An 18,905-nucleotide genomic window follows, 5' to 3' on the forward strand; every position below is an offset into this window, starting at 1 on the left:
CTTTGTATCTCAAGTGTATGGACGGGCTTTTATGATTCATGAAAAAAGGTCACAGTCAACAGAAAGCAATTTCGGGAACTTATTTACATGTCTTCTTGTTTTCAGTGGCCACCAGGGGCAGCATCCTGTACTTCCTGATCACTGAGATGAGTATGGTGAATGTCATGTATCAGACCTCTCTGAGACAGTTCCTGGGACTGTTTGACCTTTCTCTGGCCAGGTGAGAATACTTTGGCAGTCAGCAGTTCCTGCTTTCTATAACTGAATTGGTTTTCCCGTTCAAGGTGTAGTTTCACAAAAAAATGAAATTTATTCTTATTGTGGAGCTTTTTTGCTTATAGTGAGTGGTCCTTAGAAGCTCCATATCAGTCTTTGTAATGCAAAGCTGGCAAATATTGTCTCAGTGGGGGATTTTCTTTATTGACCGTGCCAGTTGCCATGCTGCAGACTGCCATGATGCAATATTAGCCTTTCCTAAAGCACTGATTTTCAAAAAGGACAAAATGATATTATATTTTCAGACAGTTTATACAGCATAAAGCCAAACAATCCCCCCTTATTGTCAGTCTGTGTCCTTCAACTACACTTCCACACAGTAACTGCAGAAAGAATAAGCTGTTGTCACATGGTAAATTGTGCCAGACCTTTAAATTGTAAGTGGAGCATATTCAAAAAGTATGACAATACAAAAAGTAATACCATGTAATTGCCAAAGTGTCAATACATGCAATTTCTTTTGCCTTTTTTAAATATTTTTTTTAAAATTACAATGTGCAGTTCTTCTTTTTATTGTGCCTTTTGGATAAAAATAAGAAGGAAGAAGCTTTGTGCAATTTGCATCCTGTATTCATTTGGATTGAACTGAGAATACTTACAGCACATATGACTAAAAAGTGAAGACATTTACTTTTAGCTTGTTACATTAAAAGTGGACCAAGTCAATACATAAACTACAGGTTGAACACTGAAACTTTAACTGTGATGGTTTCTGTCTGCAAATGGGGCCATTTGTTGTTTTGTGGTTTTTTTAAGGCATATATGTGATGGTGCATTTTAAACAGCTGGCTACAAATTTGATTGCTCTGTTTTTCCCCAAAAACATACAACAGAATAATTTTAATAGCCCCAGGAACATTAATGGCTACATTCCTTGTTACCAAGCGCAACAAACATCCTGAGCATCACAGCTGACACTGCTTATACATGAGTCTCTAGTAACCCTGCTGATCTGTGTTTAATTCTGGGGAATTGTCACTGTTACTATTTGTAAATAGAATTATGACAGCAGGAGCTGCAAAGTCAAACTTTAACTAAGATATATGCTGTGATTTACTGCCCTAACAGGTCATCCAAAAGCCCCATCACCAGCAAACGGATCGCCAGCATCATAGAGTTCATGACCTTTGAGGTGTATAAGTACGCAGCTCGAGGCCTGTATGAGGAGCACAAGTTCCTCTTCACTTTGCTGCTGACGCTGAAGATCGACATGCAGAGCAACAGGGTCAAACACGAGGAGTTTCTCACGCTCATTAAAGGTAAGAGGCAAATGTGAACACTCGACAAGTTTAATTTGTAAATGTTCTGTTGTCTTGTTTACTTGTTCACATAAGAGCCTGGATTAGGTTGTTTTTGTGTTTTGTTTCGTTTTTTTGCTGCTTTGCCAGTTGGATGTGCTCATGTGTTTGTTCAAACATTCACAATGTGGGCGCTGGCTTTTAAACTTCATTGTGTTTGTGAAATACGCTAACAGAAAGTCAAACCTAGAAAACAGCATGCAAACATGAAAATATTATCAATTTAACAGCTTCTTGCATTCATAAAAAATACAAAAGCATCATATTTTTCTTTAGTTAAACTAAGTATGGTAATCAGTGTTAGTTGGCAAACGCTAGAGATTGATTTACATCCTGTAATAAAATACACTTAATGGAGCCTAATGAATGCTTATGTAACATAAACAAAGACTTTATATTTTAGATTTAAGTGTTTACCAAAGAGTGGAGCTACTAAAGCAGAAGTTTCCAACAATACAATGTTTCTATGTTACAGTCTGTTATGCCTCATTTGCGATTGCTTTGTTGCATTAGTAGCGATAATATATATATATTGCTTATGATTTGACCTTGCAGCCAAACAAAGACGACTTACAGTGGCTTGCGTACTTGTTTTCATAGAGTCTGCATTCATATCTCAACATAAAAAGAAGAAATAAGCTTTGCTGTAAAACATTCATCATTTTCCTTAGAACAGGACTGTTGATAAAGTCTGACTAAAATTCCCATGTATTTTCAGTTTGAGGGTTTTCTTTTTTTTCGCTGTATTATTTACTTTGCAGAGCAGCGTCTTTTAAAGCTCATCACAGTCTTCATCACACATATTTCCACTGTAGCAGTTCACTGAATCAGAGATACAAAGTGCTCTTCACTGCAGGGATAAAAGCCAGCAATGGCAACTGGCAAAACCCGAACAGACACAGTCTGCTGCATGCATGCAGCTTCACCATCTGTCAGCTCCGACCTGCTGACCATGGAATCACAATACTCACGACTTTTGTCTATGTTTTTGAAGATTATGTTCACATGTTTGCATGAATGTAAAAACAACGAAAAACATTTGTCATTGTGTATTTCTGTATTTTGAAAATATTCTTTTATGCTTTTTTTTCACTGTGGGTCTCTGTTTTTGTGTGTATGTGCACATGTAGCTGTGTTTTTATGAATGTGTTTATATCATCCAGGAGGTGCATCTCTGGACCTGAAGGCTTGCCCCCAGAAACCAGCTAAATGGATCCTCGACATGACTTGGCTCAACCTTGTAGAGCTCAGTAAACTGTGGCAGTTCTCTGATATACTGGATCAGGTACACACACACACACACACACACACACACACACACACATACATGTGTTTATATGGCTATGTTTGTGAAGATACTCATAGTATCTAGTACCTAACCTAAGTACTTAACCCCAACTCTAACCAGACTTAATTCTAACCTTTACCTTGAAATGAAGTCTTAATGCTGAAAAGCACCCTACATCTTCATTTGGTAAAGGGGAGTTTTTTTCTCTCCCTTGTTGTCAGGTGTTTGCTCAAAGAGAATCCAGAGGCAACTTTGGATTTGTTGGTTTCCCTCCCTTACTATGTGAAGTGCCTTGAAATAACATATTTTATGAATTGGCGTTATATTATGGAGCCCAGGAGGGACATCCATCCATCCATTATCTATACACCACATAATTGTCACCAGGGTTGCGGGGGTGCTGGAGCCTAAGGCAGGGGACACCCTGGACAGGTCGCCAGTCTCTGGAAGGGACATGGAGAAAGAAAAAAAACAGGGAGAGGAATAAAAAAAAAAAATAGATGTGTCTTTTGCGAGATCTCGCAAAACTATAGCGTTGTGTCCTAAATCATCCACTCACTCCCTACTCACTATATAGGGACCACTGTAATGAACCATATATGTAGTGAACTATGTAGGGAGCACCTCGGCGGTATATATACTTCTGGATCTTTTTGGCAGTATGGAGAAACGACAATGGAGGACACCCACCTGTATGAGAGTTTTATTATGTTGTATTTTGCATTCAATCAGTGCTTAGCAAGAAGCTCAGTTTTCACAAAACGTCCATTAAGATTGATGTGACTTCTGCGAGATGACAAGAAAGATACGTCTATTTTTATTTCCTCTTTTTGTTTTTTGTTTTTTTTCTTTCTCCATGTCCCTTCTGGGGCTCTGTGTTATATTGATTTAAAAAAAATTAAACTGAACTTCATTTTTGCCTTAATAATGACACGGGTCCCTCCTGGGTTTGTGTGCTGTCAGCTGAGAATACCCACTGGGAATAATAAATATGAACACACCCCTGAACATGCACAGCTCGAACAATTCAGACATGCCTTGACAGGTGGGTGATACATTTATTCAGCTGAGAGAGAGATTTTACCCAAAAGGACTTTCATCTATTAGGTCTACAGATAGCAGTTCTCATCTGTTACACGCACACACAGTCTGTAGGGAGCTGATGCAGCTAACTGCTCTGTTACGATGATGCTCACTGATCCAACACATATTTTGTTTTAATACACACACACGTACATGCGCCCACAAAGGCAAAAAAAAAAAACCCTCAACACACAGTTGATTACACACACATCAGATCCTTATCACTAGTCAGACCAGCACCTCCCTTCTAACTCCACACAACTCACAAATCAAACCAAACCTTCAAATTGTCAACAAAGAAGACCATTTATACACACAACACACACACACACACACACACACACACACACACTAAATTATTAAATAAATCCATAAATAAAATAAAAAAGCTTTTCCCAGGTATATGATAAATTTGTGTTTAAACAGTGTTTTTATGTCAAAACATTTCAATTTTTTATAAAAATTTGAAATGTTATGTTTGTTCAGATACAGGTTACATTAAACATATTTGTAATCTTTCAGATATCTTAATTCAAGTGATCAATTTTGCAGACATCCATAAAGTTACAGGTTTTTTTTGTTTGTTTTTTTAAACAGTGCAAGTTTGAAAAGGACTTGTTCTGAATGGCTTGTCTTTTTGTTAACAGTGATTTACTGTAATTGATAACTGTGTGATCAGGATTGTTTCTCAATGCTGATGTCAAATTGGTGATCTTTGTGGTTCCTTTGCGCTGAGACAGTTGCAGCAATGTTCGTCAACCAAGAAAAGAACCCTTTTGACTAGGAACAGAACAAGATTGCAGAAGTTGAATAGTCTCCATGTTCAGCAGTTCTAAGCAGTATAGAACATTAATTTAATAGCTGTCAGAAGACGGACAAGTGAAGCTCAGTGTCGTCCACCTGCCTCTTGATCTTGGAGAGGACAGAGTCAGACAGACATCTGCCCGGCACAGCAATGGGAATGTGATATGTACAGCCAACCATCAGATGATCGTACACTTTATTAGTCAGTTCCCTAGAGAACTTCCTGATTTGTCGGCTAGACCTGATGCTTTCCCGCATTTCTCTGACTGTCCAAACATGTCATACAAGTTGTCAAGACCCAGTTTGATAGGTTCAAAATCTAATGAATCTTTTCTGGAACATGTTGGTGAGACTACCAAGTAGCTCAATGAAGGTCTGAATTTGATCATCCTGGAAGACTCCAGAAAACCTTCAGGTAAAGAGTATTCGTTGTCAGATAAGACACTTTGGAACTGAGACTGACAGGACTCCTATTCCAGATCCACAAGGAACTCTGAATCTTTCCTCTTGAAAGCGCTCATCGGGGCTGAAACCATTTTTTCAAACTGCCTTTTCGCAGCCTCAGAAAAGTCACCATATTGGCAAACTTTCTTGGCACTAGCCTCATCATCTGAAGACACAGCATGTGAGGAAAAAGCTCCTGACCTTATTGACGATTGGGCCCATGTTAAAGTTAGGTCTGGGGGATTTTTCAGGGGATGCAGCTGCACTTCCAGGCTCACATATATGCAGGTCATTCAGTATAATTCTTACAATATCAGCTGCAACCGGATCAGACTCAGGAGTGCCAAACATGGAACAGTCGGAGCCTCTTCTGAGGAGCACTTACCGAGAATGTCCCTCACAGAGGCGGTCACTGCAGGAACAGAGATGCTGGGTTTTGCGCTTTCAATGCTTTCGTCCGAGTCACAGTAGCCATACTGCTGACTGCACAGTCACTTCACTGCATATCTTCTCAGACATGCAGCAGCATGAAACGCCAACTGATAAAGAGTACTGAAGGTGGACTTGGCGCCACCGATTTAAATGGCGGGCTCTGGAAGCAGAACCAGATTGCTGCCGGCCAAAGACACAGCGTTCACCCTCTGTCACACACACACGCGCGTTCGCGCGCGCACACACACACACACACACACACCTACAGCAGTGGTCTCAAGGTGCTTATTAAATATTTTCACTGCTGTTCTTTGCTCTAGTAAGCATGTCAATATCAGTTTCTTCATGGCTCTTTTCATCTCTCTTTTATACACACACACACACACTCATCATATGGACTGTCACTCACGCACAAATACACACACCCTTGTGGGTGACTGACAGTCTGGTGGCTTCCATGGAGAGGAAAACTCAGTGCTCTGTGAAATGAGCTTGGTTTGAAGAAACTTCCAATCATTTATTTTTGAATGAGCATGTGTGTACATAGAGACACACACAATATGTGTGTACTTCACATACACATGTATTTGGGTATGCAAGATTAACAAGGACAGGTGGCGGAACAGCTCTTTGTTTAATCAAATTAGAATTCCAACAAGGGGAGGACAGGATTGTGTTGTTTCAGATGCGTGACTCTACCAGCACCTACAGTTAATGTTCTCCTCAGACAACCACTAAACCCTTGGAATTCTTAAGTGAAACTGCACAGCGGATACTGAACAAAGAGCAGTAGCTTTGTTTTAACTATATGAACGTGTAAAGCAGGCAGTTGCTTCACTTTCATACTCATTACAGAACATGTTCTGTTTCAGAGTGATACATATTGCCAGTCAACCCGCTGTGAGCTAAAGTGGATATCGTACCCTGTAGAATAAGGAATTACTAGAGAAATTGTCAGCTTTCTGTAGTAATCCGATTTCTTAAACACCCTGTAAATAGGAAGCCTAGTTTATTTAGTGAAGGATTAAAATAAACCTGGGTAATACAGCTTTATTTCTGCTGGCAAAACCAGATTATTTCTAAAAATATATTTTTGTCTGTAGATTAAAAAAAACTAACAAAAAAAGCAAGTCAGCATAGTAGAGACAGACATTAAATGTGAGAAACCTAAAAAAACACGAACTTTTCCCAAAAGATCAGTCCAACATTTGCACCAGAAGTCCAAATTCAAATCTAATATTCCAGAGTTAGGGTTAAAAAATGTGGTCAGGGGTAACTCTCATTACTGATCAGCTCCACATTATTGTACTGAAAACATGGTGCTTTCTCCCACTAGCCTGGTTTCCTGTGTGCATGTAAACACAGCGTTTAACAGGCTATGCGACATCACAGCACATTGTGTGCCATCACAAATTCACATCACATCTTGGAAGCACATTGTGTTTACAAAGATTCAATAGAAACTGCTTTACGCACAGTTAGCACTTAATACAGCTCTATGATTGACTGACTATTAACTTTGACAATTCAGGAAATCATTTTATTGTAAAATTGTCTGTTACATCATGTATTACATGACATTTGTTTGTCTGTGCTTGTTTTGAAGTGATTAGATAATCTTCCATATTTATGACCTGATCTATACAGTGTGATTTTTTCTATAAAAGTTTTTTTTTTTATGTTTGTTTTGTTTAATTCTCCTTGTTATTTACTGTATTTTTTTTTTTTTGCAAAGAAGAAAAGATGGTACAGAAATGGTAATGATTAGGACCCAAACATGTTGTGCAGGTACAGAGAGGCACATGTTCATCATGGTCCTTAGGCACATTAAGACAATTTGGGCAATTTGTGGTGTGCATCTAGGAGGGAACAGAGTGAATACATTGTGATGTTTAACAGAAACATAGGGTACATTTAATCCTTGTTTTTGTCTATTTTCCTGCTAGATTAAATTCTGATGGCACTTTGACAATCAATGTGGGTTTTTCAGTATATTTGCTTCTAGAATCTAGTGAATTTATTTCTATTTTCTTATTCTTTTGTCTACATTTGATGTAATGTGATGCAATGAAGGTTTGATTTGTGTGTATCTATGTCAGAACAGTTTGTATGTTTCTTCCAGATAAGTCGTAATGAGAAGCAGTGGAAATTCTGGTTTGATAAGGAGGCCCCAGAGGAGGCGGTGGTTCCAAACTCCTATGACCAGGCCCTCGACTGTTTCAGACGGCTGCTTCTCATACGATGTTGGTGTCCTGACAGGACCATCGCACAGGTTAGGAAAAACTCCTCTCTGTATTGTTATGATGTCCAGATGCAGTGTATGACAGATGTGAGTACACCCCTGTGCAGTGTTGCTTGACGTCAAATGGTTTATCACCTTACAGTAATTGCATTATGTCTATGTTGAACAGTAGGAAAGTGGCTCTGATTTGAAATTGAAAGCGAACAGTTAAGTTTTACTTTATTAAAAATACAGTCTACACACATCTTTCCTTACAGAGAACAGAGTTGTTCTATTAGATTCAAGTCGGGCAACACACTTGTCCAGGTCATAGTTTCCACTTTTTTGTTTGCTTTGGATTGGAATATCCCTTTTCTGCCAACCTTCTGCAGATTGGGAGTCATATTTTCACTCATATAGTCCATGTTATGACTTTGCCACCTCTGTACTTCACTGTTGGGACTATGCAGTAGTCCCAACCACAATCATGCCAACCATCTTCTCCCCACCTGAGCCAAACAAATTAATTTTGCTCTCATCTCTAAATGTGATCTCAATATCAGGTGTGTTTTCATGTTCTTCTACATTTTTGTGCTAAACAGCAAGCAAAGGACACCGCTGATAGATGTTAACATTATGCAATGTCCTTTGCACTGTCTAAGCTGTCATAGAAACTCTGATTTTCATTGATGTGTGGGAAATCTGAAGCACTTGTCCGTCAGTTTTCCACAGCGAGATTGTGCCCGTGGTGTCATTTTAGGAGTATGGTCACTGTGGCTCTGATTAGTGGTTTAATGACTTGACCTGTACCTTCTGATTACTGCTGCAAGTGTGGTAGGACTGATTTGTGCCAATCATCCAGTATTCTTTTCTATCTATATGAAGCCTCCCAATCAGATTTTTTTCAGTTCCTTCAGCAACTCTTTTCCACATGGAGCCATAATACAGATAAACATAGTCGGTTTAACCATGTCCATGCAGGTAAACTGATTGGAAGTCACAGGTGTAATCAGTTTTGTTTCAATGATAGCAGGTTTTCTAACTTTTTGACCAATGATTACAGGCATGTTCACTTTTTGTGGCATTGAGTTTACCCTGTATTTTCAATAGTCTTTCTAAAGTCTTTTATTCTTCTTCCTATTTCTTTTTAGCCATTCATAAGAAGAATTACTATACAAGCCGAATTAGAAATAATGTAATTATTTAAGGCCGTAACAGTTTTGATTGCACAGGGGTGTACTCACTTTTGTTCTTTATTGTGCAATGATTCAGTGGCTTAAAACCACCGATTGCTTGTCTAACTAGTCTAACTGGGACCAGAAAACAACTTTATGTCTTAGAAGCTCAATCTGTAGTGATATCTTCCTTGGTCAAAACTCTCCTTGAAGGAAAGCGTGACATACATTTCATAAAACAGCTTTTACTCTGAAGCCTGCTGAGCCTGTTAAACAAGCCTGTTTAAAAGACCTTCACCCAGTTTTTACTGAAAAGACTAAGCCTTTAAAAATACTTTGAACTATTCCCTCTGTTCTCAACTTTCCAGAAAGTAAATTTGTTCTCGTATTAACTTGTCCTTGCCCTGCAGTGCACATTTACTTTACCCCATTTTCTGCTGTCTCTACTATAGGCTCGTAAATACATAATGGATGCAATGGGGGAGAAGTACGCTGAAGGGGTGATTCTGGACTTAGAGAAGATGTGGGAGGAATCAGACCCACGAACGCCTCTCATCTGCTTCCTTTCAATGGGCTCAGACCCAACCGACTCCATTATTGCGCTGGGAAAAAAGATGAAGTTTGAGACCCGATACGTCTCGATGGGACAAGGGCAGGAGGTCCATGCTCGCAAGCTTCTGCAGCAATCCATGGCTAATGTGAGTCAGATATGTGAGATTAAAGCTATTGCATCATTTAATACTATGCCTATTAAAAGTATTCATCCCCCCACCATAAAACATGGTGGTGGCAGCATCATGATGTAGGGATGCTTCTCAGCAGCAAGCCCTGGAAGGCTTGTAAAGGTAAAAGGGAACATGAATGCTGAAAAAAAAATCTTATCAAAAAAGCCAAATTATATTGACCACGATTTCATGTATAAAAGCAACAAAAGGCTGAAACATCCAAGGGGGGTGAGTACGTTTAATAGGCACTGTTTATCAGCAAAACCATTTGTTTGCAATATGGTGAACCAGACACCAAGATGCTCTGTCTGGGAAGATGTATTAAATACATGAACCTTTTTGAGCTTCATCACTTCACAGTCCTTGATATAGATTATAGCCATTACTGCTGTTGTTGTCTGCAGGGTGGGTGGGCCTTACTCCAGAACTGCCACCTGGGTCTGGACTTCATGGACGAGCTGATGGACACGGTGACCGAGACGGATTTTGTCAACGACAGCTTCCGCCTTTGGATGACCACAGAGGTCCACAGACACTTCCCCATCACGCTTCTGCAGATGTCCATCAAGTTCACGAACGAACCGCCACAGGGTCTTAAGGCAGGGCTGAAGAGGACCTACGGAGGTGAGGTTTTTGTTTAGCTCACCTTAAAGCACTGTTGAACATAATAAAGAGTCTAGAATTCTTAATCTTTTGCTGCGAAAGATTAGCTTTGTGAGGCTGTTTTAAGAATAAAGAAGCTCACATTCGATCCTAAATCAATATAATATTCTGACCTGACAACGTTCCTAGAGATAAACACATTGGAAATGAGGTAAAATGTGGGTCACTAAATGGGGATCAGAAATGTGTCTGTGTGAGTGAGAAAGAGGACATAAAAAATGATAAGCGAGCAAGATAAGGTGTGTTGTTATCCTGGATGTGTATGTGTGTGTACAACAACTCATTTGTGGATGAGGACTTAGAGTTAGACCTTGAATCCTGTCTTGTCCTCAGGGAAAGTGAGCAGATGAAAAGATGGAGATGCAGGAGAAACACCTGCTTGCTTCTTAATTTACTGCATTTTACACCCAAGTACCAAAAGCCTCAGGGAGGGTTTGTGAATTTTTAAATAAGCTGAAACACGTAGTTTGTGTTTTTATGCAAAACTTGAGGACGAAAGAGAAGAATATTTATTATGTATGAGCCAGCTGTCTTTTTCCTGGCTCATCTGGAAAAAGGAATACGTTTGTTCCTGAAGGGCAGTTGAGATTCTCAAGAGTCTGCGTACAATCTTATCTTCTGCTTTTCAATCCTGGCTGCAATTAACAGTTGCATTTCATAATCAGATTAGGAGGAATCACACTTGTTTTGAGCAATGGATGCATTATATATAACTCTTTTTTTTTTTCTTTTTTCTTTTTTCTTTTCTTTTTTCCTAAACGACCACTAAAAAGATAATATGCATTGACAATTGTTCCTATTGCATTTATGTTTATGAAACTCGTGTTTTACTTTCTGTGGCTGGAAGACTTTGAATCATAGCTCCAAATGTTGACCTCAAAGGCTCATAAAACCACAATGATATTCTGAAGGTTTTACTTTGTCTCCTGTTGCACATGCTGCTGATTCATCTATGTGTCCCTCATCAGGTATAAACCAGGATCTTTTGGATATCAGTAACATGGTGCAGTGGAAGCCGATGCTCTATGGAGTAGCGTTTCTCCACAGCACAGTGCAGGAGAGGAGGAAGTACGGCCCTCTGGGATGGAACATCCCCTATGAGTTCAACCAGGCTGACTTCAATGCCACCGTCCAGTTTGTTCAGAACCATCTTGATGACATGGACATTAAAAAGGTAGGAGACATTTCCTACATGTTGACCAAACTGAACTACAGATAAATGTTTGTTGGCCCAGAGGATGGGTGAGATCAACAAGCACTGCTACCAGCAACAGTGAGATACAGTTAAAACAGTTCAAAGTGCTGAGTTTCTGTGTGACAATAGTTGTAAACACTATTCGATAGCGTTTTTCTGCAGCAGCATTTATTTTTTGTCTCTTCATCACCTTTCCTCCAACTCTACAAATTCTTATGAAGCAAACAAGAGAGTTGTAGTCTTTAACTTTGTGTATAATAAATAAATTATAACAAACTAGTGGAGTGTAGTTTACAGATGCAGGAACCTTATGCAACGCAGCATCTTACAAAAGTTTAATAATTATATCAGTATAAATGCAATGTAATGTCTTTTTCATTGCTTTACTCACATAGGAATTTATTATGCCTTTGAAAATATTGTAATGTAATTGTATGTTTCAAATCTGCTAATGAAGACCAAAGACAATTAACCTCCGCTACCATTTCTAAAGCCAGAATCAACCCTGACCTTCACAGTTTCTGTCATGCAAAAATGGTGATTCTTTGTCGGGACTTGATCAGTGTTTCAGAAAATGTTTTTTTTAGCAGCCAAGCATTGATGAAGATCTCAAACAGAAATAACAACCACACTGTTATTGATGTGCACAGCGTGAGAAAGTAGTATTAACCTTTACTGTGCTGCTATAAGCCTGCTTGCAATGTACAACAACACTGCACATTCATCATTGCCTTCTGCCAAACTTTTTGTGAACAGCAGTTTCACATATTTATTTGCTGTCATTCTTCGTGATTATTTCGCATCTCCTCAGGGTGTGTCGTGGAACACAGTGAGATATATGATCGGTGAGATTCAGTACGGTGGCCGTGTGACTGATGACTACGACAAGCGCCTCCTGAACACCTTTGCCAAGGTGTGGTTCAGTGAGGACATGTTTGGACCTACCTTCGCCTTCTACAAAGGCTACAGCATCCCCAAATGCTCCAATGTCGACCAATATCTAACGTACATCCAGGTCAGTCTCTCCTAGCTTGTATCTGGCTTCTACAAACGATAAAACAGATTTGAAGACAGCTGTTTCAATGTGTGGACAGGTGGTTGCAAGAATGTCGCTTTCAGTCTCTGATGAGGTCTAATGTCTTAAAAATTTCACCTGTTTGTTGAATATCGCCATCTAAACTTTTGTGATATTGCTGGGTTTCACTTTTTCCTACACTGTCACCTTTCAGTGACATCAGTGAAAAAAGCGACATGAGATTTGAGGTTTTTGAAGGATGCTGATGCACTGTGTTCCTGTCACATCTGAATGCAGGCTGCCACGTGTGATTTCAGATAGGAATGCAGGCATACTCATTTTATTACAGATTATATATGATTTATTAGTGTGCTTGTGTGCTTAACTGGTGTGTGTGCGCCTTTGTGAGTGTCTCTATGTCTGGGGGCAGTTCCTGAGCTTGTTTCATTAAAGCTGGTTTCATTATGATGGATGCTCAGGGCTGCCAGGCTCAGCGAGCTTATTCCTCTGCACTACCTCTCAAATAGAGAATGACAAACACAGCCTTGGAGAACACACGCGTACAGATGCAACATTCAAAAACACACACACGCACTATGTAGAGTCACATTTGCTAACAACCCTTCTTTCTCTTTCTGTCACGGACACAAATACGCACACGTGTTCACACTTTATCCAAAGAGACAAAATGCATAACGGAGCACAACGTGTCGCCGTGAATGTGAGCGCATGTGTGTATTTAAATGAAATGCAGACAGACAGGAACAAAGGTAAAATTCCCTAAGAGGAAATAAATGACCACAGCGAGGGACAGAGGCGATTCAGCTTAGAATCAAGTGTGACTCTTTTTTTGTCTCCCATCACTTCCCATTTTTCTTGGTGTATTAGCCTGCCCTCTCTCCTGATGGTTGACTCTGCGTGTGTGTTGGATGCAATAAAATGTCCTAATAATGGAGAACGTATTAAACCATTTGCATCTGTTGAACGAGCAGAACACAAATTTGCAGAAACGCGATCAACTCATTGTCTACTCCTTATTTAAACAGATCAACCTAGATCAACAAAGAATTGAACTCGGGGGAGGGAAGTTTGAAACAAAACAAGGATTCAACTCTAAAATACAGTAGGGCTTTCCTTAAAATACGACAAAGCACATAAAATAACACATTTCTAATTGCTTTTAATTGGTTTTGCTCATTTGACATTATTGACCATCATAAAGTTTTGTGCAGCCGCCACAAAGTACGCTTGTTCAGAAATTTCCACCTCATTAGTCACGCTGCAGTAACAGATGGTCCATCTGTCAGACACTCGCTGCTAGATATCTCTAAACCAATTAAAACATCACAGCTTCAACTTTGTGCTTTGGGCTGGATTTTTATTAGAACAACTTTGTCCCAAAAACCTAGATTTTACCCCAGTTTAAATGTCATCAGTTAAACCCACAGTAGATGAGCAGTAAGATAAGATTTCTTTAAGCCACCTGATTAATCACCTTATCAGCAGGAGTGTCTTACTTCCCCATTGTGCAGTTATTTACCCTTTAAGGCCAGAAAATTGGTATTGACTGCTACAGAGCTTCTATCGGAGAGCACAGTCAGTTCAACTCTTAAGCACAGTGCTGAAAAGCATTACCATATCATAAACATTTAATGGCTTTTTATTAGATTGTTGAGAGAAAATGAGGCAGTGAAAGATGCAACAAAGGTCCCTGGTAATTGGTGCAGTCAAGACACAGTTTCAGATAAAAGCACAACAGAGGACTGATGATTTCACATGTTCTCATACAGCCACACAGACAGCACATCCATCCACACACTACAGACGTAGAGCTCTCAGCAGTGGAATGTCTGGCTCAGCTGTGCGCCTGCCGTTTCAACACATTTGGTCGCATTTGTGGGGAAACTCAGGGATGATGTTGTCAGTGCACCAGCACTTCACACTAGTTGGTCAGGGATGTGCACCATTTTGCTGGGAGGGATAGCATGAATCTTCCATGTGTTACACCCCCGCCATGATTCTCCTCACTGGAGGGTGAAAAGAAGCAGCTGGTGACACCATGTGCATCAAAGGAGACGCTCGCTGTCTACACTTCCCTCTAGGCCGACAGCGGGCTTAGCAGTGACAAAACCCACAGCGCAGGGAAATAAGTGTTTGAAACTCGGGTAGGGGGAAGGGAGACCGCCAACCCCCCGTCCAAAAAAATATATAGTCCACGTTGTTGGACATCTGCAGAGGTTGAGGCAATGCACTGCTCTGTTGGGTCACCCTTCCTTTCACAGCACTCATTGTGATAATAGACTGAATGTATCATGGCCATTTTCGTCTTAAAATGTTCAATAAGTGATCTCTGTTTCAATAATCGTTTCTCTTTTATAGGGTCTTCCAGCCTATGACACCCCAGAGGTGTTTGGTCTCCACCCGAACGCAGACATCACCTTCCAGAGTAAACTGGCCAAAGACGTGCTGGACACCATCCTCAGCATTCAACCAAAAGACAGCTCATCAGGTGGAGGAGAAACCAGAGAGGCTGCAGTGTCCAGGCTGGCTGACGACATGTTGGAGAAACTGCCTCCTGACTACGTACCTTTTGAAGTAAGCCCTTGTGTAGATTCAATGTATGTGAGCACCATAAACAGCCCCGAGGCAGCCATTTGAAGCAACATGTGCAGCGCTGCCCTGGTGAGTACTGTGCAGAGGGGGCTGCCGTGGTACTGGCAGAAAGGCAGGATGTGTGTTTGGAGATGGAGATGGAGTGTAAAAGAAGACCAGAAATAGACAGGAGGGTGTGAATGCAGCTGAATCTTGGGTTCTTCGTCAGTTTTGTCACTAAAGAGAAAAAAAAAAAAGTGAGGTGAGAATGTGGCTTTTCTGAGTCGAGGTGCAAAGCTCATCACAGAAAACTGCCACTGCACTACACACCCTGCGTCTGCCACTTTCACTTCCATCTGTCTACTGGCTTGTCTGTTTGTTTACCCAGTGTGTAAAAGCACCAAAAAAAAATAGAGAGAGCTGGTATCCCGTGTCGGCAAGCTCCAAATGATGTGTTTTAAAATAAGAGACAATTACACGAGGAGCAAAGAGGCTCAGGAGAATAAGCAGAAATACTGAAGTGTTAACAAGAATGTCTGCATTTCTAGTGGGAGCTCTGTACTGGTAAGAATTCTCAATGAAACAACCATGAATTTCCTAGCTCTCTTCTTCCTGTTCTTTTTTCTCTGTTCCTTACAAATAGTATAGAAAGTTTATGTTCTGTTCAGTTTGTCACAGCTACATTTGAAATATTGGCATCATCCTGATAATAGTAAATCTTTACTTGAGTAGGTTTCTATTCATTCTGCCTATTTTAGACATTGTTGGGAGGGTTACTTTAAAAATGTAATTTTACACAATTAATAATAAACAGTTAAAAATCTAATCTGTAACCTAATCCAAGTATTACGATACAATAGCAGTGTAACTTTTATGTATTTTCTGTTTCTTTGTGATCACCCCAATACAAAAAAATATCAGCATGCTGACTTTAAGCTTATTCTGTAATCAAGTCCATTTGTTAATAACTTCCCTTTTTTGATATCCTGATTACAGAATGGATTTCAATGTATCCTACTACTCTAAATCCCTTCTTTGGATCCTTTTAAGTTTTGCCTTGTCTACTTTACTTAAACCAGGTAAGAGAGCATCTCCAGAAGATGGGTCCTTTTAAGCCCATGAACATCTTCCTGCGTCAGGAGATCGACCGGATGCAGAGGGTCATAGTTCTGGTCCGAAACACTCTGACGGATCTCAAGCTGGCCATCGATGGAACCATCATCATGAGTGAGAACCTGCGGGACGCCCTTGACTGCATGTACGATGCACGCATTCCTGCACGCTGGAAAAAGGTTTGTTGAGAATATTGATTGAAAAAGAATTAAACTACCCTTAATGTGATATTGCGCATGTTAGGTGATGTTTGAAAATTTGCTAATAATTTGTTTACCTCAAATGTTTATCGTCCAGTTTCATATGCGCACATGTCAACACATTACAAAAAATAAAAAATAAAACTACCAAGCTATGTATAAGGAGCTCCAAGGCACAAATTGATATCTCAGATCTTATTTTTTTCAACTATGCAGGTATAATTTCTCTATTTTCTTTTTTTGTTTTCAAGGTTTGTTTGTTTCTGAGAACATCAGGTAATTTGCTCACTAAAACAAAGCCACATCAGCATTAATCCTCAGACTCTTCTTGTTTAGCTGACACCGATCTCCTTACCTTTTTTATTTGTGTACTTTATTTTAGAATTTTATGCACAGTGAGCAAATACATTTCCATAATAATGAATACAAATGAAGAAAATTACTCGTAACAAACTTAGCTGAAGAAATTACTTGAAAATTTATAACGACACAGAGGGAGCAAACAACAGAGAGGTATGACTTGGCATGACTTTTCGCGTATTTCACATTCGAGTCATTCTGTTGGCATTCAGGCTGTGATCTTACAAACATTACATCATTACAATAATTGTGACTTGAATGGCTTCCTGGCTTGGATTCAGAGTTTTTCTACCTGCAGCACCATCTTCTTCTTTTTGGTACCACTCTATAGTGTTTTGTTGTATTCATATTTTTGTCTTTTGTGAAATCTCCTTTTTCTTTCTTGCCACACGATGACTCACAGTCCTTTTTTTCCTTTTCTTTTTTCTTTTTTTTTTTTGCCTCCCTTTGTCTTCTCCTCTGATCCCCCCTTGGATGACAGTTTTCAGTGTCATTGTAATGTTTTGTTCATGTTGTTGCTTGTCTTTGTTGTTGTTTTTCAGGCATCGTGGGCATCCAGCACCCTGGGGTTCTGGTTCACAGAGTTGCTTGAGCGGAACCGGCAGTTTCAGGCTTGGATCTTTGAAGGGCGGCCCAACTGCTTCTGGATGACAGGCTTCTTCAACCCGCAGGGCTTCCTGACAGCCATGAGACAGGTACACACGGCATCAGGCTACCTACCTATTTACCCACCGCCGGGGATGAGACCAGATGGCACACAGAGGGAGAAGCAGGCACACAGCCACACAGGCGAACGCACACGCATGCACACGCACACAGACACGGTGACGACAAGGGAACACACACTTCCCTTTGTTTTCTAGTGACTTCCCATTTATATTAATGTGGGGGCGGAGTAAATGCTACACCTATCCTTACGTTTAACCCCACTTGATCCGGATCCAAATCACCATCCCTGCATTATTCATTAGAATTCATTCATCATTAGAGATCTATGCCTTTGAATCATGATATGCTGAACAAAAATATAAACGCAACATTCTTTTTGCCCCAATTTTCATGAGCTGAACTCAAAGATCTGAGACTTTTTCTATGTAGACAAAAGGCCTATTTCTCTAAAAGATTGTTCACAAATTTGTCTAAATCAAATTTGTGAATCTAATCTTCAGTTTGTGAATCAAATTTTAAAATTTGTCTTTGCCGAATTAAACTATCCACCTCACAGGTGTGGCATATCAAGATGCTGATTAGACAGCATGATTATTGCACAGGTGTGCCTTAGGCTGGCCGCAGTAAAAGGCCACTCTAAAATGTGCAGTTTTATCACAAAGCACAATGCCACAGATGTCGCAACTTTTGAGCGAGCGTGCAATTGGCATGCTGACTGTAGGAATGTCCCTCAGAGCTTTTGTCAATGAATTGAATGTTCATTTCTCTATCATAAGCAGTCTCCAAAGGTGTTTCAAAAAATTTGGCAGTACATCCAACCGGCCTCACAACCGCAGACCACGTGTAACCACACCAGCCCAGGACCTCCACATCCAGCATCTTCACCTCCAAGAGTGTCTGAGACCAGCCATCCGGACAACTGCTGCAACAATCGATTTGCATAACCAAAGAATTTCTGCACAAACTGTCAGAAAACGTCCCAGGGAAGCTTATCTGAATGCTTGTCGTCCTCATCCACGTCTCGACCTGACTGCAATTTGCCGTCGTAACCGACTTGAGTGGGCAAATGCTCACATTTGATGGCGTCTGGCACTTTGGAGAGGTGTTCTCTTCACGGATGAATCCCGGTTTTCACTGTACAGGGCAGATGGCAGACAGTGTGTATGGTGTCATGTGAGTGAGCGGTTTGCTGATGTCAATGTTGTGAATCGAGTGGCCCATGGTTTCAAGGAATTAATGATTCAAGGCCTTTATTGGTCACAAACTCAGTTATACATGGTATAACTTGCAGTAAAATGTGTTGTGCACCTGTTCCACACCGAAACAATAATAATTAAAGCCGCAAGCGGCAT

General features: G+C 40.2%; 1 protein-coding gene across 1 annotated transcript in view; it reads left to right on the forward strand.

Moving 5' to 3' along the window:
- dnah5 (dynein, axonemal, heavy chain 5) overlaps positions 1 to 17,708 on the forward strand; it is a gene marked incomplete at its 3' end in the record, with an annotated part of 91,776 nt that extends 74,068 nt beyond the window's left edge. Inside the window, exons 72-82 of the mRNA XM_008303463.1 lie at positions 106 to 220; positions 1,345 to 1,535; positions 2,738 to 2,859; positions 7,748 to 7,897; positions 9,474 to 9,719; positions 10,151 to 10,370; positions 11,378 to 11,583; positions 12,416 to 12,619; positions 14,999 to 15,214; positions 16,291 to 16,503; positions 17,427 to 17,708. Coding sequence (XP_008301685.1) covers positions 106 to 220; positions 1,345 to 1,535; positions 2,738 to 2,859; positions 7,748 to 7,897; positions 9,474 to 9,719; positions 10,151 to 10,370; positions 11,378 to 11,583; positions 12,416 to 12,619; positions 14,999 to 15,214; positions 16,291 to 16,503; positions 17,427 to 17,708 — 2,165 coding nt within the window. The remainder of the gene's footprint in view (positions 1 to 105; positions 221 to 1,344; positions 1,536 to 2,737; positions 2,860 to 7,747; positions 7,898 to 9,473; positions 9,720 to 10,150; positions 10,371 to 11,377; positions 11,584 to 12,415; positions 12,620 to 14,998; positions 15,215 to 16,290; positions 16,504 to 17,426) is intronic.
- Between the last annotated feature and the right edge of the window lie 1,197 nt (positions 17,709 to 18,905).

The sequence above is a fragment of the Stegastes partitus genome, unplaced genomic scaffold, assembly GCF_000690725.1.
Source record: "Stegastes partitus isolate 25-593 unplaced genomic scaffold, Stegastes_partitus-1.0.2 Scaffold2011, whole genome shotgun sequence".
NCBI classification, from domain to species: domain Eukaryota; kingdom Metazoa; phylum Chordata; class Actinopteri; family Pomacentridae; genus Stegastes; species Stegastes partitus.